This window comes from Chionomys nivalis, chromosome 14, assembly GCF_950005125.1.
Source record: "Chionomys nivalis chromosome 14, mChiNiv1.1, whole genome shotgun sequence".
Classification (NCBI taxonomy): Eukaryota; Metazoa; Chordata; class Mammalia; order Rodentia; family Cricetidae; genus Chionomys; species Chionomys nivalis.
Genome location: NC_080099.1, coordinates 50343917 through 50368559, shown reverse-complemented (window position 1 = coordinate 50368559; position 24643 = coordinate 50343917). Strand labels below are relative to the sequence as shown.

Here is a 24643-nt window from a genome sequence, read left to right as displayed (position 1 = left end):
CGAGGAACACGAGGAGCCCGCGATAAAACTGCACCACTAGTAGAAAGGTAAGTAATGAGCACTCGAAAATAAATAGTAGATATAAAGAAGGAAAGCAAAGACGGGGCATAAAATCGGGAATAAAACTGTAAATATTTATAAAAATGGAGAAGGATATCTCAGGGAAGTGGATGCTAGATTTTGGCTTCTATAAGATAACAGAAAATTTTGAAAAGGAAAAAGTGAATCTTATGGCTATTATTTTCTCAATTCACTGAGAAACATCTGATCAGCTAAAATATGTTTTGCTTTCAAAGGTTGTGTTTTAACCAATTTAGAAAAGCAGAAAAAAAAAAACACCAAACAATTAGGACTTTATTTATCAATCTCCAACTTTAGTTTTTAAGGTAATTTGTGGGTATTTCTGAAAACAGTTAAATGAGACTCCAGATGCAACAACTTATACTATCAAATTCATGATAACTGCAAACAAATAATCCTTAAACATCTACACTTTAGATACATGGAAAATTTCACAGAATTAACCTAGTAAATACTTGGTTCCATTTAGACTGTTATAGGAATTTTCAGGAAACCGTAATCTTCTGGTTTCTTCTCTGAAACAACCTTGACTTGTATATAAAATGTGATTCTGAGGATGGGGCCTATAAGTATCTACAAACCTAGATGCTTAAGTGAATAAAAACAACTTTAGCCCCACTTTTAGATAGAGAAAAACGTATTTTAAGAGATTAATCATAAGTGCAAAATGTGATCAACAGCATTTATTTTCCTTTTTTGAGGAATTAAACAGCAGACAACATTACTTCAGTAACACAAGGCGGGGAGAGCCACTTACTTACACATTACTTCATGCTTCTCCTTGTCCATGTTAAGTTCTTATCAAGCGCACTGATACTCTCTGCAACATTGAACATGTAACACCAGTTTTAGTTTGCATGCATTCTAGGTTGGCCAACATCTGCAGGCACTGCACTTCAGTGTTTGTAAACTTGATCATGCTCATAAAGAAATAAAACATTAAATGTTGCATGAATGATCACTGATATATGAAACGTTAAATGTTGCAATGTTGCATGAATGATCAGTGAACTATATATCACTTCATTACAAGGTCTAATCCACCACAGGAACACATCAACTTTATTTTATTAAACTGATTAACAAGTTCTCCCTCTCCTTCATAAAACATAAAGGCAACTTTCCTATGAGGTTTGTATTTTTCTTCAGTACTTATCCAAGCAGGTTTAAATAAAATGTAACAAAGGATATTTCATATTTAGCTTTGGGTTAGCTCATTTGGAGAATAAAACTTTACGCAAACACACACACACACACAAAGAAAGAAACATTTCAGTCATTATTGATGGGGAGCAAGAAGCCCAAATTCCCAGGTGAACTTTAATTTTGCCCCCTTTAAGATAAGTTCTGTTAGAAATAAAAGACAGGTAAGGCTCTTTTAGATAAATGTGGAAACAGTAATGGCTGCCATGATTGTTAGGTATCTTTAAAAGTGGCTCTAAAATCATCTGATGATCCAAACGTCACAAGCATATGAAAAGTTTCAGGTTTCTGGCATTGCAATGCTGGGGTACTGCAATAAGAAAGCTATTTCCTGACGTTTTGATGTCTTACTCTTGATGTTCAAGCAGAAAGTGTCTCCCTCCATTCGATGCAATAAGCTGGTCTATGAGAACTTGCAGGGATGAAGGAGTTCCCAAGTTACACATACACACACAAATGGATCCATATAATAAATATATACAGCAAATAAAAAGGTTACATACAATTTAAAACCCTTCAACCCCTGCTTACCGAGTGCCAAATCTAATCATTGGTTTTGCTTAAAGGAAAAAAATCCCTGATACTATACACTGCATTAAGAATTAACACACTGACCTGAATCCAGGTTAAACAAACACATAACAAATATTAAGGTCAATAAAATAGATTCAAGTCACTGCAATTTCATTTTATATTTGATACATTTTTCCTTCTACCGAGGATCAGCATGAGTGCTATACCAAAATGTAACTTTACATTTTAAATTTAAAGTATTACCTTTATTGAGTTTTCAATTTTGGAAAGGTTTCGATCCAGTATTATTTATATAGCTATATATCTATCTATTTATACCTAAGAAAAATGAGAGGTCAGTATAATCAGCACGAGCTTTTCTACCAGTCTCAATTCCCAGCCTGCTTCTTTCCACCCAGCCTTTTACATTAATTATTACTTGTAATTTCAGAGCAAATTATCCAGACCACATCTTTTGGACCAGCCAATGATAGAAGCTAAATCTCAAATGCTATTCTGAAGAAGTGTGGAGTAAATAATTTTGGTAATCTGCAAGATGGCTGCATGCAGTGTATACTGTATTATAACAGCACCAAACCCTTTATAAAAACCAAATACTCCTTCCTCCTGCTTAATAGTGTTTATACAGTCTCTCATTCCCTCATACTGAGTATTAATTGGAAGTACTTCATAGCCAAGGTCTGTATTGTCAATTATTGTGCGTGTTCCTTGAATATGAAGGCGATGCAGAACGGTTTCCAATGGGTAAAGTATAACGTCAGAGCAAAGGCTGGCGGCAAAGTTAGCAATAAGTTCTGGAAAATAAGCATCCAGCATACTCTGCATGGGGCTAGTACTCTCAGCTAGGTGGCTATTATAGGTCTTTCTCTTCAGAATTAGGAGGACAATCTTCTGAATGATGGAGCTGATGATGTAATGAAGAACTCCATGCAGGACTGTCGGGAAGATCAGCGAGAGCAGTGGAAGGAGGCGTTTGCTGTGAGGCACTCCCAAGCCTATTACTCTTCCAATCCCTTCTTTAATACATTCCAGGATGCCAGTATTATCTCGGATTATCTCACTCTGAAACAAAAATGATGAAAAAGGTACAATTTTATTAAAAAAAAAAAAAAAAAAAGATTTATTTTGTTTCACGAGTGTGGTTGTCCTGCCTGCATGTGTATCCATGTGCATGCACCGCCTACTGAGTCCAGAAGAGGTAATCATATCTCCCGGAACTCAGTGCTGAGAACTGAACTCTCCAGAAGAGCAAGTAGTCAGTGTATCTTTACCCTGAGCTCTCTCCAGGACCATCAACTTAACAGTTTTTAAAAATTGCCATCAAAAGAACTGTTATTAGGTCCCTTTGAGATAAATGTACTGACAAAAGAAGAAAATATCGATGATTTACTGACTTCAGCTATGAGATTAGATTAGTACTAGATTCAATTTTCAAAGAAAATATCAAAAAGAGACAGCAATGAGCAGGACATGCTCCACCTGCAGTCTACCTACAATGACCTTCAGCTCCTCGCTGAACCACCCAACCAGCCACTTCCCACTTACTGTTCCAATGTCTATCCCAGTCCACAACTTGGTAAATTTAAGCCTGGTTCCTAAAACCAGTACCCTGGCCTAGGCCACCCCTGCCTGAAATGCAGCCAGCCTCTAGGCTTCCGCCAGAACCCGCACTATCTGCAACCACCTACAGGCACCTTCTGTGTCATGTCCAACCTACCCCACCCAGCCATACTTTGCACATCTTTCTCCAGAGTCTAGCCCCTGGAGGTCCCCCTGACCTCCCCATCCACACTTCCTCCCCAGCTGGCCAGATCTACGCGCAGGTCCCACATCCAATGTCCTAGCCTACTTTGGCCTGCACAAGAAAAATATCCCTGGGCTTTGGCCAGGACCCTCTTTATCTACTCCCCCACCCACAGGACCATTCAATACCATATGCAACCTTTTTAACTTCCATTCTCCAGGCTCAGACCAGGAATCACAGTCTGTACACCAGTCCAGTCCCTTCTGTCCCCAGCTCCACTCTACCCAAACCATTCCCAACCTCTAGTCCAAACCTGCCCCCTACATCCTCTCTTTTACTTCAATCTACTCTGTCCATATCGGACTCAGAACTAAGGAAAGAAGCTCACATGACCAGATCTCATTGCAAAAAAATCCCAATTACATGACAGATCAAGCTGGTATCTTCTCTCAAAAGCCTGCAGAAATGTTTGACAATGTGAATTACCTAGATAAACCCAAGGATACAAAATCTGAAAGAACAATCATAAAATTCATCAAAGATGAAACATTAAAACAGATAATACAAAGAAAATTCAGAATATTATAAATGATTGCTTAAAAAAAAACTGTACTCCATTAAGCTGGAGACCCTAAAAGAAATGGATTAATTTCTAGATTTAGGTAAATCACTAAAATTAAACCAAGAAGTCAACAACCTAAACAGACCCTAACAAATGAGATTGAAATTGTAATAAAAAGCCTTCCAGCTAAAAACATCCCAGGATCAGATGAACTTGCAGCAGAATTCTACCAGACAATCAAAGAAAATCTACAGCCAGTCCTTCTTAAACTATTTAAAACAACAACAAAAACAAAAAAGGGACAGCAGTCTAAAACTACTCCTACAAAGACACCATCACTAAATACAAATACCAGGTAAAGACAAAACAAAAAGGAAACAACAAGTCAATATCCCTGATGAACACAGGCTCAAAAATATTCAATAAAATACTTCTTAACAGAATACATACATACATCAAAAAGATTACCCACTATGACCAAGTTGGCTTTATCCCTCAAACGCAGGGAGGGTAGCAAGTAAATAATGTACTAAACCACATAAATAGACTTACAAACAAAAATCACATCATCATCTCAAAAGATTCAGAAAAGCCTTTGAAGAAAATCCAACATGCCTTCATTATAAAAGTTCTAGAGAATGTAGAGCTAGAAAGAACAAACCTCAACACAATAAAAGTTATTTACAAGAAATGTGCAGCCAATATCTTCCTAAATTGAGAAATGCTTGACGCAATCCCATTGAAGTCAAGAACTAGACAGGGATGTCCACTATTCCCAATCCTTTTCAACATTGTGCTTGAAGTACTAGTTGGAGCAAATTGCCAGCGAGTTGGGGAGCAACAGAGGGAGAAAAGCAGAGTACAGGTGACCTAATTAGGGAAATGGGAAAGGAGGGCTCTACAGGGAAGGGGTAGCAAGGTGAATTCAGAAAAATGCGGGAGAAGGGCAAAGAGGAATAGCTGGGTACAGGTGGTCTGGTCATGGAAACAGGAAAGGGGCTATTTAGGAAGGGAGGAAAGTACACTCAGAAAAGGAGGGAGGGGTTAAAATAATAATGACATCTGAAAATATTATAAGGAATTATACTATCAATTATATTTTTAAAAAAATACATGGAATTCTGTGTATAATATACATATATAGTTTAAATAAACTTTTCTCATTTACCTCCAATAACCAAAGACCACCTAGCAGAAACCCCAATACTAGACTGAGTTCTCTTTTGAGTTGTTGGCCAGAATTGTTGAAGAAACTCTCAAAACATACAGCCTATTGCTATTGCCCTAAATTCCCCCCAAAAGTGGGAAGGTAATCCCTATTGCTGAAGACTTCATGCACTTCAGAAACAGGGCCCAGAGACCCCTGATCTGGAATTGGCCTGAATAACTCTTCCTGGAAGAGTAGCTTCATGGTACTACAAGTAGCCACACAAATTGCCTAAGGAGAGATGCAACCAACAGTCCAACTCAGCTATGCTGGATAAGAACCACAACAACAAGCATGGCAAGATTACCTTAAGGGCGCAGTAGTAGCATACATTCCTTGGTGTAACCAATAGCTCTCTAACTGGACTTAAGACCTAGCAAGAGGGAAACCGTATCTAGTGCTAGAAACCTAGCCAACTACTCCATGTTATAAAGTCATGGATCTTATAACAGAAACTACAACCACCACTTTACTAAATCAGCATAATAACTAAAAACAATCCAAATGTTTGTCCTTACCCACAGATAAGTCAATCATTAACAAAGAAACTACCTTTTGCATCATATGGAGACTATTACAGAAAAATATAACAAATCAAAATACAAGAGTTGTGGATCAGTCCCACAGGATGGATATATTTACAAACCACTCCTACACCTAAGGTTCAGCAAAAATTGCAGAAGGGGTGAAAGACTGTAAAAGGCAGAGGACCAGTGATTTTGCTATAAAATTGTGACTCCTGGTCATGTCAGAAGCTACAGCTATCAAGTCTAACCAACACGACTAAACATGAGCTGATCAAGGATAACAGCAACAGAAATGCCAAAGTGGACAGGAAAGGGTTCATGAGCCTCAACCCTACACAAAAAAACAACAGGCAACAAAGAAACACTGAGAGCAGGATAAATAGTCTTCTCCAGGGAAGAGCACACGGAATAGTTCTCCAATACCAAATGCTCAGCACTGAAAACACACACGAGTATCATTATATAGACTGAGCAGGTTATATTTAGGAATATATGTCTATACATACACAAAAATGAATGTAATAGCAAATAAAGGAGTTCATGAAAGGAGCAAAAGGGGATATATGGGAAAGTTTGGAGAGAAGGGAAGAGGAAAATGGCGTGATTATAATATATTCTCAAAAATAACAGAAAAGACAGCAATAAAGTAGAAAGCTATTCTTGTGGGGAACTGAGATACGACAAGGGGAGTGAAAAGTCTGACTCATCTGTTTTATGCAAACTCCTCAAAACACTCAGAAGCATAGCATGTGAAAAGGCAACAGAGGATGCTGAAATACACTGATGTATAAATTTAAATCCTGTCTCCTTAACTTACTGCTGTGTAACAACTGTTACTATACTTAGCATCTCCTAGGCATCAGTTCAGCACTCTATAAAAATGGAAGATAGTATAACCTATCATTTATACGGTTGTTCTCTAATAGCTTCCTCCAAGATTGAAACATTCCATCCTGGGGAAAGCTCCTAAAAACAGGAAGGTACACAAATCAAATAGCTTCAGGAAGTCCCTGAAACTGACCAAATTCATTAGACCCCTTCCTGCCAGAGTAAGCAATAAAAGCTGAGAATCATTCTCAGAGGAGTAGAGTTGAACTGCAAAGACTCAGACAAGCTAAACTGCAGAGAAGATTCTCAGATACTACAAGCTACAAAGAAGGCTCTGAGCCCAGAGCAGCTGCATGGAAGAAACAGAAACCAGCCGAGTTGCCTGGAAGAAGTTTAGACCGGGTGGTTTGGAAAGGACACTCTCCAATCTATTGAGCTGCCTGCAGGCTATGTACTGTGTCATCAAAGAAACAAGGCAGAATGGCCAAGGGGCTGGAGATGCAGCTCGGCTGGTAAAGGCCTTAGCTAGCACGCATAAGGCCCTCGTTAGATCTCCAGTACCACATAAACCCAGGTGTGGCCGCAAATTCCTGTAGTCGCAGCACTAGGGAGATAGAAACTGGAGGTTCACAAATTCATGGCTACCCTTGACCATCTTTTTGTTTTGTTTTGTTTGTTTTTTTTGTTTGTTTGTTTTTAGAGAAAAGGTTTCTCTGTGGTTCTGGAGCCTGTCCTGGAACTAGCTCTTGTAGACCAGGCTGGTCTCGAACTCACAGAGATCCGCCTGCCTCTGCCTCCCGAGTGCTGGGATTAAAGGCGTGCGCCACCACCGCCCGGCAACCCTTGACCATCTTAACGAGTTTTTTTTTTTACTTATTTATTTATTAAAGATTTCTGCCTTCTCCCCACCACCACCTCCCATTTCCCTACCCCTCCCCCATCAAGTCCCCCTCCCTCATCATCCCTAAGAGTAATCCAGGTTCCCTGCCCTGTGGGAAGTCCAAGGACCACCCACCTCCATCCAGGTCTAGTAAGGTGAGCATCCAAACTGCCTAGGCTCCCACAAAGCCAGTACGTGCAGTAGGATCAAAAACCCATTGCCATTGTTCTTGAGTTCTCAGTAGTCCTCATTGTCCGCTATGTTCAGCAAGTCCGGTTTTATCCCATGCTTTTTCAGACCCAGGCCAGCTGGCCTTGGTGAGTTCCTGATAGAACATCCCCATTGTCTCAGTGTGTGGGTGCACCCCTCGCGGTCCTGAGTTCCTTGCTCGTGCTCTGTCTCCTGCTCTTGATTTGGACCTTGAGATTTCAGTCCGGTGCTCCAATGTGGGTCTTTGTCTCTGTCTCCTTTCATCGCCTAAATGTTTTTTAGGCCAGCCTGGGGTACACAAAAACTTTTCTCATGCAAGGCTGTTGGTGAGAGACACTAGCAAGGCAAGTGAAAGGCGCTGCTTTGCTGAGTCAAGGAATACTGCAGGGTTGACATTCTGAGAGGAAAGACTAAAGTTCATAAATCTTGGCATCAGTAAGATGCTAAGCCAGATTATAAGAAAAAGATCGAAGCTAGACACAAACTAGAAGTCTTCACGAAACAACTATTATTTTGAAACCTTGAGGCTAAAATAAGTTCACCTGACTGATTAGCTCAGTTTGCTGCCCCTATGGCCCCTTTCCTATGTGATTTTTTTCCAATGTTATCAGCCAAAGTGATTCTAATAAAGATAAGGATCAGATTACATCACTGTTCTGCTCAAATCCACGTCTCTTTAATGTAAGACTAAATGCTTACATTAGTTATTACAATGTGTATCATGATGGGGCCCCTCTTACTCCTCTAAAGTAATCAACTATTTTCTCTCATTTATTCAGAGCCAGTCCTCGCAACTCATCAAACCAGGTGATACAATCTCACTTAAAGGTCTTTGCATTTGCTTTCCCTCTGCTCAGAATATTCTTCAAAATAATCATGACTTTCTCAGCCTTAGACCTTTGCTCATTGATGCTTCGCCTGATCTTCTTTCACAAATATTAATTGTCCCTCTCTACCCACAACACCTCATCCTCGCTCTGCTCTCTTTAACACAACTTTTCTCACAGATAGAGATGTGTCTTGTTTATGTCTATCCTCCCCACAGGCTTTTAAGTTCTACAGAAGTGGAGGATTTTTGTCAGTATTATTTGTTAACGTATTATACAAGTCTATGACCCTCTCTGATACAGGTTGTTTCTCAATAAATATTTGATGAATTAAGAAAAATAAATTTAAAAAAAGAAAGAAGAAAGAAGTCAATAAAAACTTTGATACAACACTATTCTGAGAAGTCTGAAATTGATCTTGGGGAATCAATATGGGCCCTTATGTTAGTAAAGGGACATAACTACTGTAACTTTCAAGTACATATAGACAGAACTCAAGGACACTGGATAATAGACTGATCATCGGGAAGTAGTTCCCATTCAAGCATTTTAAACAGTGATTCTTCTGGTGATCTACATATCTCCAAAAAGTTCTCTAAGAGGTCAAGGGTTCCCTACAAGGGCACAGGAGCACAGATGATTCATTCGGTAATAAGCAAAAGAGACGGGAAGAGTGAGGTCCCCTGGTTAGGAGAAGGGACAGTCTTAGATGCCTGCTGATTCTCCAAAGGCATGATAGCCTATTAGTTTTGCAGAATCAAAGCCAAAAAAACAAAACCCCTAAAACTAGAGTTTAGAAGATAGCAAGTTAGTACAGATAGAAAGGGGGAACTCCCTTTGAGGGTAACAAGGTTGCCTGAAGAAGCTGAGTCTGAGAGGAAGACTAGAATAGACAAGATTCACAGACATACAGAGCTTCCTAAGAGCTGAGAACAGATAAAAAGCAGGGAGGACCCAGGTCTGAGATAGGTACAAGACAAGAAGTGATGGAAGGAAATGAGGCTACTGAAAGAAAGATGTTCACCAGGGCAGAAACCTGAGAAAAGAAAGAGAAGCTTGTCAATACAGACAAAGGGAGTGGAAAGGAAAGCAGGGCACTAACAAGTGAGACACCGAGGACACACACAAGTACAGCGTTAAACAGAGACGAGCAAAAACAGCACAGAGGAAAAGCTATTACTGCAATCTGGATATCTACATAAATATAGGAATTGAGTTATTAAATACTATTCCTATTCTGTGGAAGATAAAAATTGCAACTTAAAATGATTTTTAAAAATCTGTCTAAAGTCACAATTCTAATTGAAATAGACAAATATGACTGTGGTAAGTCTGTGCCATGCTTAGACCTCCTTCCTGATATAGCATGTTGCTTAGTTATTTTGCCTAAAGTTATTATCTTTCTGATAGTTTTTCTTATCTTTAAAGTGAGACTACTTCATAGATGCCTAGTTCTGCAAACTACACAGCACCACCACCACCCAAATGCAAGAGGACAGGCAAGTCTGTTTAGGTCATAACGTTAATTTCAGTTAACCAAAGTTACTTCTAACAGCAACAGCAAACTCAGAGAGTAATAATGTAGTGGGGACAGCAAATTAAGAGAAAACAAAACAAAAATCAGAAAGGCAAGGCTGGCCCAACAAGCAGTTTATAGAGCAGGCACTGACACAGGTGGGGAACGTATTCTTGAAGATTGGGTGCTGGCAACAGAAGACAAGCTGTATAATAAACACTTTCATCTCAGTTTTAGCTGTAAAAGATGGTGGTTACGAAATTTAATTCAGTGTGCTTCAAGTGCCACCGTGTGGTTAGAAATAGTAAAACAAGCAAGCAGAATTTAAATGCTAACAGGAGACTGCTTAAGCTTTGTATTTATTGTACCAACAATGTTCCATCAGAGGGATGTTTAAAAATAATGCTGTTAGTAAATTACCTACGGGTACTACCTTATGCCCAGACAATTATTAATGAACTTGCTACGATACTCCATAAGCATTTTAAATTGTTTTTGCACCTTGAAAGAGAGTTATATATTCAGAACAGGTCATAGTTTGGGTTCTAGGATACCTGAATGAAGACTGTATGGGAAGGAGAAAAATAATTAAAATTGTGTGACCCAAATTTACAATGGAAATATTACACCAGTGGTAATGTATGATAAATACATGTATCTGTGAAATAAACATTTAAAATCAGACATGCGCAGTATACTGAATATTCTAAAGGTACTTAACAAAAGTTATAAGAATAGCTCACCTGTACTGTTTCAATCAGACTTGCTGAATAAAAAGGCATGGCCACCATATATGTTAGGCTGCAGAAATAAACCAGACTTTATCAGTACAACAAAGTAAATTATAATGAAATTTTAAGATCTGTGTTAATATATTCACCTAATATACATTCAAACCCAAAATGATCTTGATAAATTTTCTGTACTGTACTTTGGACCTAGTGATAGTAACTCAGAATGCTGAAACACAGAATACTTTAATAAATAGAAATGAAAATTAAAAAGTAATAATAATAAAGACAATCTGTCAAAAAAACCTAGATTATAGATTATACCTTTAGCAGAATTCAGACTCATTTATGATTAACTGTGTGGATGTCAACCCGCTCTTACCTAGTGCTGCCTCTGTTTCTGAACCTTTTGGATGAAGAACTGTTCCACAGTCTGGTGTTTTACTAATATCTGAACAAGAATAATTTTTGCTATTCCCCTATTATCACGTTCTATGTCTACATTTCCCATCAGGAGACTAAGCCAGCTTTTAACTGTGAACAAAGTTCCCTGTTATTATGGAAAATAAGATTGTACAGCTTTCTAAAGTTGTTTCCTCATCAATATTGTAACATTACTGCTTTGCAAGTCTGCAAAGTATAGTTATTAATCATTTCAAGGGTGGGACTAAGCTAACAACACCCTTAGGGGCCAGGTCCTCATAAGTACTGGCCTCCCAGACAAATGGAACATCAGCAAGTGACTATGTGCTAGACTGCCACGCAGAGGGAGCCAGCAAGCTAGAGGAATTTCCAATTCACAATCTTAAAAAATAAAATAAAACTTCTAATATGTAAAAATAGTCACTGAGCAAAATCACTTTAGACTATAACATGACTATCGTTTTGAGTTTGCTCTTCACCACATACATTCATATCTCTAACAGCAAGACAAAGGTTTAGTATCCCTTCTATCAGAAATCCTTGATCAAATGTGTTTCAGATTTGGGGAAATTTGCATATAACTAACTAGAGATCTTGAGGATGGGAACCAAGTTTAGATACAAAGTTAAATTATGTGTTATACTCATTTAACAGCAAAGCTTGACAGTGTTTTTATGTAATACTTTCTGTGTGGCTAGATTCTAACACCCCACCCCTAATTAAATAGGATCAGGTTAGAGAGATTCAACACATTTGACATGTGTTGGTGTTCAAATTCTTCAGATTTTGATGTATTTTGGATTTCAGATGTTTGGCTTAGGGATGTTCAACACATAGTAGTAATTTTTATCTACCTATCTACCTACCAACCTACCTATGTCTCTATCTACCTATGTATCTACCTACCTATACATATATATCTACCTATCTATCCATTTATCTATCTACCTATGTATCTACCTACCTACATCTATTTATCTATCTATCTATCTATCTATCTATCTATCTATCTATCTATCTATCTATCTGTTTTTAAGCTGGGTCAAGGGACTGGGGAGATCTCAGCTGATGAAGTGCTTGCCATGGAAGCATGAGGACCCAAGTTTGATCCTAAGCATCCATGTATAAAGTTGGGCATAGTGGCATGCCCTTGCAATATCAGAGCTAGGTAGGTAGAAACAGGTATATCCCTGTGGCTTGTTTGCTGCCCAGCCTAATCAGTAACCCCAGACTGCACTCCAACTGATGATCCAATACCAAATGATCCTCCCTAAAAACATATATATATATATATATATATATATATATATATATATATATAGTGACATTATGTGGATTCAGAAAGCTGTATGTGTGTATGTAGCAATTTATCTTTGATTTTTCTTTAATTGTTGTTACTTAGTGTATGTGTGTATTACTACATGCACACACCAAGTAGCAACAGTTAAAGGGAAAAGGCAATAAATTTGAATGAGAGCAAGGCAAGACTTACATGGGAAGAGTTGGGGAAAATGGAAGGGGAGAAATGATATAACTATATTATAATCACAAAAATAAAAAACACACCTTAAAACAAAAACCAAGGTTGATGGCTCCTCCGGAAACTCTGGCCTCCACGTTCACACAAGTGCACCCAAACACACAGACCCACCCCATCTCACCCTCAAAAACGAATAAAATAAAAAGTAACTTAAACAAAAGTAAGAAGTTGAATCATGACTTTTACCTTTCAAATGCTTAAGAATCATTTTAAACAGCATGTGTATTTCAGGATCTTAGCCCAAAACCTTGATAGTTATTTTGTGAAGGTCTATTCCTATTATTCTAGCTTCTTTTACTATATTATGAGTAAGGTTTGTTTCAGTTCTAACACTAAAAAAGCTAATGGAACGTTCTGCTAACAATGTCACTGCAAAACTTACCATTTCAGAAGAAGGTGTTCACCTATTAGTTTAGGATTCCATTTGTGTGAAACTTCCCTAAAATGTAAAAATAAATGTAAATAAAACAAAATTGTGTGTTATTTTAAACATTTTTAAGTTAATGTTTTGAGGTTTAGGGGGCTGTTGTTGTTGTTGTTGTTGTTTTGATTTTTTCAAGACAGGGTTTCTCTGTATAATAGTCCTGGCTATTCTGGAACTTGCTCTGTAGAACAGGATGGCCTCAAACTCACAGAGATTCACCTGCCTATGCTTCCCTGAATGCTGGGATTAAAAGTGTGCGCTACCACCACCCAATTTTAAACAGTAATAAATTTGTTTTGTTTTAGTCTTTAGGAAGCATCTTCCTTCTGGACATAATCTGACACGTGTGGTGGTTTAAATGGAGACAAGCGAATGTGTGTCTGCGGCAGAGGAGGCTGCAGGGAAAAGCTGTGACTGACTGCACGGTGGCTACTGCTGTGTGACAGGTGAGAAGGCCTAGGAGACACACCCCCAGGCATGTCTGTGAGAAAGTTTCAAGCCTGGGTGGATTCATGGGCTAGGATCCTAGACAGAATGAAAAAGAGGAAGTTAGCTGAGCATCAGCATGCACATCCTGCTTACTAATAAAACACAGGGTAGTGTTCTGTATCAGAAATGTGTAGGCTCAGATGTGACCCAGGCAGGTGGGCCGTTTTCTCCGGGAAGTACCACAACTTTGATAACTGGTCTTGTGGCTCTGGGCCTGTGGAACAGGTCTGTCAATTCCAATTCCCCCTTCATCTCTCTCCTCATAGCCAATTTCCCACTTTCAGTTGTTTGCCTATGGCTCTGACACTTATGTTTCAGACACCAAACCACAAATATTATCATTGCAGATACTGAATTTTTACCACACTACTAAACTGAATGCCTACACTTTGTTAACGTTTTAAAGATCTGTTTTGGCGGAAGCCTCAAAAACAAAATATCTATACTTTCATGTGATATAAAAGTTGTAACAGGGCCGGGCGGTGGTGGCGCACGCCTTTAATCCCAGCACTCGGGAGGCAGAGACAGGCGGATCTTTGTGAGTTCGAGGCCAGCCTGGTCTACAAGAGCTAGTTCCAGGACAGGCTCCCGTAGCTACAGAGAAACCCTGTCTCGAAAAAAAACCAAAAAAAAAAAAAAAAAAATTTTGTAACAGATATAAAGTTAGCCCAGCATAGAAACTCAATTCTTAGAGTATGGGTAGAAAACTTTTAGCTAGCAATATGTTCCTCACTTTTAGCAAAGCTGTATTAATAAAGGAGTTTGAGAATACACAGTTCCTTGACAGCAAATATATTAGAAAAAGTTTGCTCTCAGCCTCTTGCCTTCATTTCCTTCCCTTACAAATATATCCCAACATTGAGTACACGTGGTTAGACTTTCAACTGACTCCCTTTCTTAATAATGGAAAATAATGTATCCTAAGGATTAACTGTAGATAACTAAACAAGAACTATTCAAAGGCTTTAACACTATCCATGAGTTCATAAGGAATATAGTATAGGAAACAGAAAGTTGGCCATGCCAGAGTTGCCAACAAGTTACAATCTCTCACTACTGTCTACCACATCTTTGCTGCAGGTATGCCTTGTTGCCACCTGCCATTACGTAGAACACTATCAGTCTCTCAGAGCTTTCTACAAGGCCAGTGCTACCTTTCCTGCAACAAGTTTTGGCTGAATTTGACTCAGAAAAAACTCAACATATTTCCTAACTTTATCTACCTGTTCTCTCCCAGTGTATCTATAATTAAAGTTTACAACCTTTAACTTCTAGAAACTATGTCATGAATCTTAGCACTGATTCTGTTTTGAGGGTATCACAAACTTCATCTACTGCTCACCGCCTCCATAAGCCCACATATGACACAGATATGTAGACGTACAAGTGGTCTAGGATTCTTCCCTTGTCACACTTCAGAACTGTGGTCTACAATTCTCCACTAACTGAATTTCACTGAGTCTCATATTCTGAATAACATTTTATGCACAATACTCAAAGCTATGTCTTTACTTAAATAATTTCTGCAGCATCCTGATCCACAGTTCCAATCACCTTTTAGTCATGTACCCCTGTGGTGTTTAGATGAGAATGGCCCCCACAGGCTGATATATTTGAGGATTAGGAGGTGTGACCTTTGAGAAGGAGGTCTGTTATGGGATGTGGGTTTGAGGTTTCTAAAACCCTTACCATTTCCAGTTAGCTTGATCTCGTGCGCTCTCTCTCTCTCTCTCTCTCTCTCCCCCATCTCCCCTCCCCTCCCCCCTCTCCTCTCTGCTGCAAACTTGTGCACCAGATGTAAGCTCTCAGCTACAGCGCCCTGCCTGCCCGACTGGCAATGCTCTTGCCATGATGGCCATAGACTCTACTACCCTCTGAAGCTAAATCCCAAACTAAATGCTTTCTTTTGTAAGCTGTCATGTTGTCTCTTCACAGTAATATAAAAGTAACTAAAACAACCCCTAAAGGTCTGACAAAAATTTCAAACTCCATTTATTGAAAGTTACATTTCTTTTTTTTTTTTTTTTTTTTTTTGGTTTTTCGAGACAGGGTTTCTGTGGTTTTGGAGCCTGTCCTGGAACTAGCTCTTGTAGACCAGGCTGGTCTCGAACTCACAGAGATCCGCCTGCCTCTGCCTCCCAAGTGCTGGGATTAAAGGCGTGCGCCACCACCGCCCGGCTGAAAGTTACATTTCTTATCTCCTTTATTCTTACTGAATTCTCAACCTTGGTTAGCATTCCCATTTAAAAAAAAAAAAATCTCACTTCCCGATACTCCCATTTCCAATCTAAAAGCAGCTACAGCTACCCACGTAGTGTGTATTCCTAACTCAGCACTTTCTGTTCTGTTCCACAACTCAGAATGGCCCCAGTGTGGTTAGAATTAACGCATAGCTCTCTACAAGCCAGTCTGAAGCAATACTCTCATATCACCTCTTGGGAATATTCTTGATCAAAACACATCAAGAACAGATAAAATGTTTGATTCCAGGCCCACAGAGAATAGCCATTACAAAGACACAGTCATGGAAGGAGGAGAGGCTTTGAGTTGGATATGACCTAGATACTTGTATACACATACAAATTATCAAAGAATAAATAAAAAACATTTAAAAGACATGCCCATACTTTAGCATCTCTGCTTCTTTCCATTCCCAAGCACAAGCTGCTTCTTTTTGTCACCGAGATTGTCTTAAGTTTCATGAGACCGACCAGGTATACTGACTTGCACCAGAAAAGGAAGGAGCTCCTTTCCTGCCAGGTCAGTTCTTACTCTAATTCAGACTCTATCTCAATTTTAAGTTATGTTTTTAATACATGCCAGTAACTCCAGGTAAGTATCCTGGTAATCTGAAAGGGGCTTATTTAACTATCGCACAAATCACACTGTGCACTATATCAGATGAGCTACTTAAAGAGGCTGTAACATACTCCTATTTGCCACTTGGCAACAACAGTTAGGAAGGAAAGACACTAGGACATGGAAGTCCCTATCAGACCCTCACTCTGCAGGTGTAACTAACAGGGTAGCTTGACTGTCCTTCTTCTCTGTGCTATTTCAGACACGTTTTCAGATTCGAGATATTGGCTTCCATATTTGATTATAAAACTAAGATGGAAAAAGGCCACACATGTACCTTGGTAAAGGTGTAAATTCACTAATTATGCCTTCTGCTCCAAGTGTGACTCCCTGGACAATAAATGTGCTTCCCATTCCTTTCCATAGGGCTCGTGGTCCCTAAAATCAAAACAAAAACAATAAAAATAGTTCTGTTAATGCCTAAATATGAAACATAAAACTTCTTAATGAAACTTAACATTGGAGGTTTACTGATATTTCCTAATATGTTATTACTCTAATATAAATCTTACCGAACTGTAGCTAAATCTAATTGTGGTAGATTTCTACCACTTCACACTCACACATAACCCATGCTGGCCTCAAATTCCTAGGTAGTAGCTCAGGCTCACCTTGAACTCTTGATTCTCCTTCCTCAACCTCCCAAGTCCCAGGAACCCAAGTCATAGGCCTGTGGCACTACAGTAGCCTCAATTGTTAATGTTTCATGGTAGCTTAGTTTAGACCCAGATGAATACTCCATTTAATTAGGTGCTCCAAAACGACCTATTAAAAACCTCAAGTATCTCTATATTCAACTCTCTACTAGTCCAGCTGTTCCTACAACCTACAGCTATCTCAAATTGTGTACATCCCTGACTTCACTGAACCATACCCATTAACACCATTTCTTTTCCTTCTTTCTTGTAGTTCCTATTTCCCTTAATAGCTCCTTCATACTTGTGTCCAAATCATGTTTATCATTCCTCCTATCTAATCAACCAAAGTTCTATAAGTTCTCTCAGACTCTTATAAATTTATGTTCTTTCCACCATTCTTACGTTATACTACAAGAGTTCACTGTTTCTACTGTAATAACAGCAGTGGTGTTATTACTATCATTATTTATCTATGAGCGAGAAAATAAAATACCAATACTGTAAAATTAGATGCAGCAATATAGTACCAGGAGAAAAATGTGTTTCTATTTCATCCTAGTCCCTTAGCAGAGGCTTTTATCTTCCAGTCTCCAGAGACAGCTCAGCATGTAACAGATATCTGTGTGCATGCAAAGATGTACAATTTTCTGGTTTGTTCATTTTTAACAGATATATCTTGAAACATAAAAAACAACCCAGTACACACAGAGTAGTTTCTTATCTGTAAAGGCCACCTGGTGTTTTACCACATGAATGTATGTATCATCATTGTTTTAGTGGTATCCTCTTGCTAAATATTATAATTTCTTGGTTCATTATTATGAACAACATGAACCATATTATGAACATTATTACCAGAATATGACATCCTTTTTTTTTTTTTGGTTTTTTGAGACAAGGTTTCTCTGTAGCTTTGGAGCCTGTCCTGGAACTAGCTCCTATAGACTAGGCTGGCCTCAAACTCACAGAGATCCACCTGCTTCTGCCTCCTAAGTGCTAGGATTAAAGGCATGCGCCACCACCACCCGGCTTGGTACACTACTTTTACATATGTATATAAACATTTATGTGGAAAAGTTCCTAGAATTCAAATATACAAATTCCAAATTTGATGGAAACAATCCACTGGTTCGCAATGCTACTGTCACTCTAAAACATCTTCAGTGGTTCTCTTCTGGGTTTCAGGATAAAGTGTGCAGGCCATGGAAGGCCCTTTATGATGCTGTTACTTCTCTGGCTCTTTTTTCATCTTCCCCTCACCCTCCACCTCTGCTACAAGGTACTATTTACTGCATAATACCTGGTACCCAAACTTACAACCTCTTTTCCTTTTGCCTTTGAACGTCAACACATGAAACCTTTGCCCTCAGCTGTAAGAAGCAGACTTTCTGACAAGTGAACATACAAGCATGCGAGTCAGTGTCTCTTCTCAACAGCTGTCCCTCGTCATACCCTGTGATCAACCCCAGCTGTGGCAGCCAATCTTCACTGTAAACAGATGAAAAATACTTCACCGAGGATGAAGACCCACCCTAAAAATTGGCAGCATCATTTCTTTACCATCGAGAGCTAAAGAAAGGCCAAAAAAGTTAAGTGTCTGCCCTTATGTTTCTCTGCCTCCCAATTATGGACCAAATGTGGTCAACTCTGTTGAGCCCAGGAGGCATGTTAGCATGTTTTAAATTTTGAGTCAAAATAAACCCCTCCTTCCTTATATGTTCCTGTCAGGTATTTTTTTTCTTTTTTTCTTAATGGTTTATTTAACTTTATTTTATGTGCATTGGTGTGAAGGTATCAGATCCCCTGCAACTGGATCTTCAGACAGTTGTGAGCTGCCATGTGGGTGCTGGAAATTGAACCCGGGTCCTCTGGAAGAGCAGTCAGTGCTCTTAACCATTGAGCCATCTCTCCAGCCCCCTGTCAGGTATTTTGCTACAGTGATGAGAAGACTAATGAAGAGCTGTGACGATGCCTCTCATCTATATGCTAATCAGGACTTTATCACTCTCGTATTGGACCGCCATCTTTTGCTGACATTTCTGTCTCTGAGACCAACTGTAACTCTCTTCATTGTATAACATTACCTTCTCTGCTGCTAAATTCTTGGAACTGAGCATAGTTCTTTGCAATTTCGTTGAATGAAGTAAAATTCTGGAAGACTCAAAGGAGGATTTTGTTTTCTGAGACAGGGTTTCTCTGAGTAGCCCTAGGGGTCCTGGAACTCACTCTGTAGACCAGGCTGGTCTCAAACTCAGAGATTCACCTGCCTCTGCCTCCCAAGTGCTGGAATCAACGACATGTGCCACCACCACCTTGTCTCAAAGTAGAATTCTTACTTTAATGCTTAACAAGCTTAAATACATAGCTTTAATAGAATAGATTCTCACCTGCGTTTTGTTGAAGCTGTACATAATGTTGATGATTGTAAATGGAGTGAGATGGTAATGCCGAGCATGGTAATTCACCTGTAAGAATAGACATCATCTTTTCTGTTTTGTCAAGAAATAGTAAGGTCATGAACATCTAAAGAGCAGATTAAACAACAATTAAGTTCTAAAGTCAAATAATAAGCACTTCAAATAAACCATTTCATGTTAGCATAAGGCAATATAAATGCAACATGCCGACTACTACATAAAATGCCTAGTAATGAAGATATGAAGGGGATCTTGCTGTCTGACAAGTGAGGTTTTTAGGCTCTGGAATTAAATCTCATACTCATTTTGGCCAAGCATTTTTTTAAACTATGGCTTACAAAAAAATAGACAAATCATAAATCAGCCAAATGTGTCAAAATGATGCAATACTAGATCATAATGTAGTTACCACCACAATTTAAATATATGCAAATCAATCTTACTGTTCTGGGGCATCTGCTATTCAGGTAGTTATTTCTCTATGCATTCCTATTTTTCAGTGGCAAGTATAAACAGATTAATTTATACTGATTTATATTATCTTAATGTTATGTGGGGAGATGATCTGGCAAAGAACTAAATTACATAACAGGACCTGCTACTATGTAGGCCAGTAACTGCTGGAAGCTCCGTTACCTCACCAGGGGCCTGACGAGTTCAAAGATTTTACTCAGGCACCGTTTGCCTTTTTCATGTACTGACAGCACGCTATGGGTATAACAAGGGTGAACAAACTGCTGATTCTCTACCATGAATCGAAGCAGTAGCATCAGTTGTATTTCTCGGTGATATTCTTCACCATCGGTACTCACAGGAAGGAAAAGCAATCTCCATCTAAGAGTGTCCTTGGTGAAGCAGTACAAAGGGTAATTAAATGAATCTGATCTATAAGTACACACCACCTTTCTAATTAACATTCTGTATGTTACCTAAAGAAGACAGCTGTCATAAAGGAAAATTCTTACATGATGCATTGCAACCTACTTAGCCACTTTTTATCACAGAACATCATTTTTTTCCTTTTTTAAAATACCCTGTCAAACTTTTACTTTCATACAAACTATTACCTTCACACTTGGGACATACATCTTCCCCTTGCAGTAATGATACTTGAACCTAGGGTCAAGTATATGCTCAGCCACTCAACTATATACTCAGACCAAATATGTACTTGTAAATTATCAAAGTGAGCTTGTGTGTTGTTGTTGTTGCTGTTGCTGTTGTTGTTGTTGTTATTCTTTGGTAGTGGTTTTGGTTGGTGGTGACTGGTTTTTGTTTTGTTTTGTTGTTGTTTTCGAAAAAGAAGAAGATCCTCAGAGTGTTTGTTTTCAACTTTTTTCCAAGTACAAATGGGAAACACCTTAGTAAGATTTAAAATGCTGTTCTGGCCAAGGAACACATAGGAACTACACTTTAAAATCCTGGTGAAAGCTAGGGCCTTCTGAAAAGGACACCAATAACTTGGGAATAGTAACGAGAATTGACAAATAGGACAGCATAAATTAAAAAGCTTCTTTCAGCAAAGTAAACAAAGAGCCCAAGAATGTGAGCCATCTGACAGGGAACTAACTATCCAGAATATATACAGAACTAAAAAGATTAAACGCCAAAACCCCCAATAATCCAAGCAGTAAGTAGGCAAAGGAAATACTACTATTAGCCAAAAAGATTAAACACCATTATATAGCAGAGAAACGTAAATCAAAACCATACTGAGATTCCATCTCAACCCTACTGGAAGGGCTATCACCAAGAAAACAAACAAAAGCAAATGCAGGTGACTATGTGAGGAAAAAGAACTCTCCTTCAGTACAGTCACTGTGGGAATCTCTGCAGAGGTCTTTCATGGAAACTAAAACCAGAGCTACTGCCTCTTCAGTTGTACACTGGGTTATAGCAGACGGACCGCAGTCAGCAGACACGGAGACAACTCAGCAGCCTTTCCTTGTTCCACTAGTCACAGAAACCAGCTTATGGAATCAGACTAGACACACGCACAGCACACCCATGCACATGCACATACACAAACACACACACACACACACACACACGCACGCACATGATTATCATTATGCAGCCACAAAGAAAAATGCATTGGAAGAAACTAGAGATCTGACTACAAGTAAACCAGACTCAGACAAACAACAGACATTTTCTCATTTGTAGAATATAGGATGCTCTGTAAATTAAAGAAAAAATAATGAAATAAAATACATGAAAGCAGGAAGTGCACTTTTGGGGACTAAAAAGTAAACCAGAAGAAGTTGGGTGGAAGGACAAGGGAAGGCAATGGGACAAGAAAAAACAAAGGACACGACATATATGTAGGAAAATGTCATAATTTTGTGTAATTATTTTGTATAATTAATACATTTTAATAAAACGTAAAAAAGAATTTAGGGGAATGTACATCTCGTTAAGAATATACACTGATAAAAGTCTTCTTGTGGGATCACTGGTGTTTTCGAATCTGAACACATAACTCAGTGAGTCAACAGATTTCAAATAACAAATACAGGGTGATTGAAAATCATGTGTGAAAACCCAGCACTTGGGAGGCAGAGGCAGGCGAATCTCTGTGAGTTCGAGACCAGCCTGGTCTACAAGAGCTAGTTCCAGGACAGGCTCCAAAACCACAGAGAAACCCTGTCTCGAAAAACCAAAAAACAAAAAAATAGAAAATCATGTGTGATATAAATTATAATACATTTGGATGCATTATAAATCAGTGTGAATTTTTGTTGTTGTTTTCTACTCTATGTAGCCTTGACCGTCTTAGGACTCGCTCTGTAGATCAGACTGGTCTCAAACTCGGAGATTTGCCTGCCTCTGCCTCCCAAGTGCTGGGATTATAGGCGTGCCCAGCTCAATAGGAATCTTTTAATGTAATGGAGTTTTAAAGAAAAATAGGTTGGCCGGGCGGTGGTGGTGCACGCCTTTAATCCCAGCACTGGGGAGGCAGAGGCAGGCGGATCTCTGGGAGTTTGAGGCCAGCCTGGTCTACAAGAGCTAGTTCTGGGACAGGCACCAAAGCTACAGAGAAACCCTGTCTCAAAAAAACAAAAATAAATAAATAAATAAATAAATAAATAAATAAATAAATAAAATTTAAAAAAAAATTTAAAAAAATAGGTTACTTGAGGTTTCACACTGCTTAGGTTTACCACTTAGTGAGTTCCAGTGTCGCATCAGAAGACACAGAAAAGAATAAACATAATCCTGTTTTCAAGGGCATCCCGTGTAGGAGGCTGATCATTCTTGTTTCTCTTAAAACAACATTCTACGACAGAGTAACTGGAGGAGCTCACTCCTATTATGACAGACATTTGAGAAAAAAAAACATAAATTTCTGCAAAGATTATTTGTTAATATCTGACGAGTACATTATTATTTTAATGAGATCAGTATTGTATCAGTTTTAATTTCTGAAATGGTAAATCCTGGCAGAAATGACCCAAATAAGCAAAACATCTTCAGAGTCCTGATAACTTTTAAGATTTTTGAAGAAGTTTTAAGACTAAAAAGTTGGAGAACTGAAGTATTATAGATTTGGGGGCATTTCACATAGAATAATGGGTGTAAGATTTCATGTCATTTTATCAGAATTCTGTGCTTTTAGTTAGGATTAGGCTTGTCTCAGAAGTCCAAAAGCTTACATTTACCTGACACTGGCGGCGTAAAACAATGCAAGGATGGGCCAGCACATTTTCTGTGAAGAGACTATGCAGAAATTATTTATATGTGAGTATAGATATAATGTTTTACACACATTTTGTTTATAATATACATATACCCAAGGTTATTCTTACATTTTTATAATTAAAGGAATTTAATATCTATACATCTGCAAATAATGCAAATAGCAAATTCAACATAAATAAAATTTAGATCCACAAACTTGTAAATATGTATTAACTATATAGTACAAAGACGAAAAGAGCTCCATATGAAAAAGGTTAACCATTTAACTTCCCTCTCAGAAAATACTCTATGAACAAAATTCTCACATGAAAAGTCATTTGCTTTTCAAGATCCTCATTCCAGAATTTTTTATTTTGATATACTTGGTATTTAAGTTACAGGATTTTTAATGAACATGTTAATTACTACTTTATGTATCAAATATTTCTTTTGAATATGTTCCCCCCAAAATAATTACAGTTGTATATTTAAGTACTAATAGTGGCATATACATTTATATATGTGTGCATACGTTTATATATAATGTTTATATTATATTATATATAAGTTATATTATATATAAATATAATATTCATAATATACACATACATATTATATAAACTGGCATTAAGCTTTAAGAATAAAAATTAGACTAAAAAAGATTAGCAAAATAGAAAATAGACTTTATGCTAACACAAATACCCCTCAGTTTTTAATATGCAAATAAGGTCATTCTACTGGTTATTTAAAATGATAGCCATTTTGGTGTGAAGGATAAGCAATGCACAAGTCCAATATTTGTGAATCTTCATAATACCATAAATAATACTGATGAATGTTATAATGACCAATATAAGCGACCATCAAATGGTAAATAAAAACAAAAATGAGGGCTAGAGAGATGGCTCAGGGGTTAAGAGCACTGACTGCTCTTCCGGAGGTCCTGAGTTCGATTCCCAGCAACCACATGGTGGCTCACAACCATCTGTAATGAGATCTGGTGCCCTCTTCTGGCCTGCAGGCATGGGGGCTGAACACTGTGTACATAATAAATAAATCTTTAAAAAAAAAAAAATGAGTCTCTATGCTGCAAAACTACCTGGGTACCACTGCATGTTTAGAGAGCTGGCTCATCAATCACATCACTTTGAGAGGGAAGATTACATTCTATTCGATTCGGATAAAGTCATGAAAGTTACTACTATATTCATTACAAAATTTCTTCCTTCCTTCCTTCCTTTCTTTTTTTCTTTTTACAATGAGATGACTGGTTCCTACTTCTACTAGAGAAAAATCAAGTTATGAATTCTTTCTTTTTGATT

The 24643-nt window shown here is 38.3% G+C and overlaps 1 protein-coding gene across 3 annotated transcripts in view; it reads right to left on the bottom strand.

Moving 5' to 3' along the window:
- Positions 1-336: 336 nt before the first annotated feature.
- Positions 337-24643, bottom strand: part of Slc25a46 (solute carrier family 25 member 46) — a 28149-nt gene continuing 3842 nt past the window's right edge. For all 3 annotated transcript variants that reach the window (XM_057788512.1, XM_057788510.1, XM_057788511.1), the window contains exons 3-8: positions 23303-23360; positions 19611-19688; positions 16863-16963; positions 13196-13252; positions 10863-10920; positions 337-2880 (exon numbers count right to left, since the gene is read on the bottom strand). In XM_057788512.1, coding sequence (XP_057644495.1) covers positions 2302-2880; positions 10863-10920; positions 13196-13252; positions 16863-16963; positions 19611-19634 — 819 coding nt within the window. In that variant the 5' untranslated portion in view covers positions 19635-19688; positions 23303-23360 and the 3' untranslated portion in view covers positions 337-2301. The remainder of the gene's footprint in view (positions 2881-10862; positions 10921-13195; positions 13253-16862; positions 16964-19610; positions 19689-23302; positions 23361-24643) is intronic.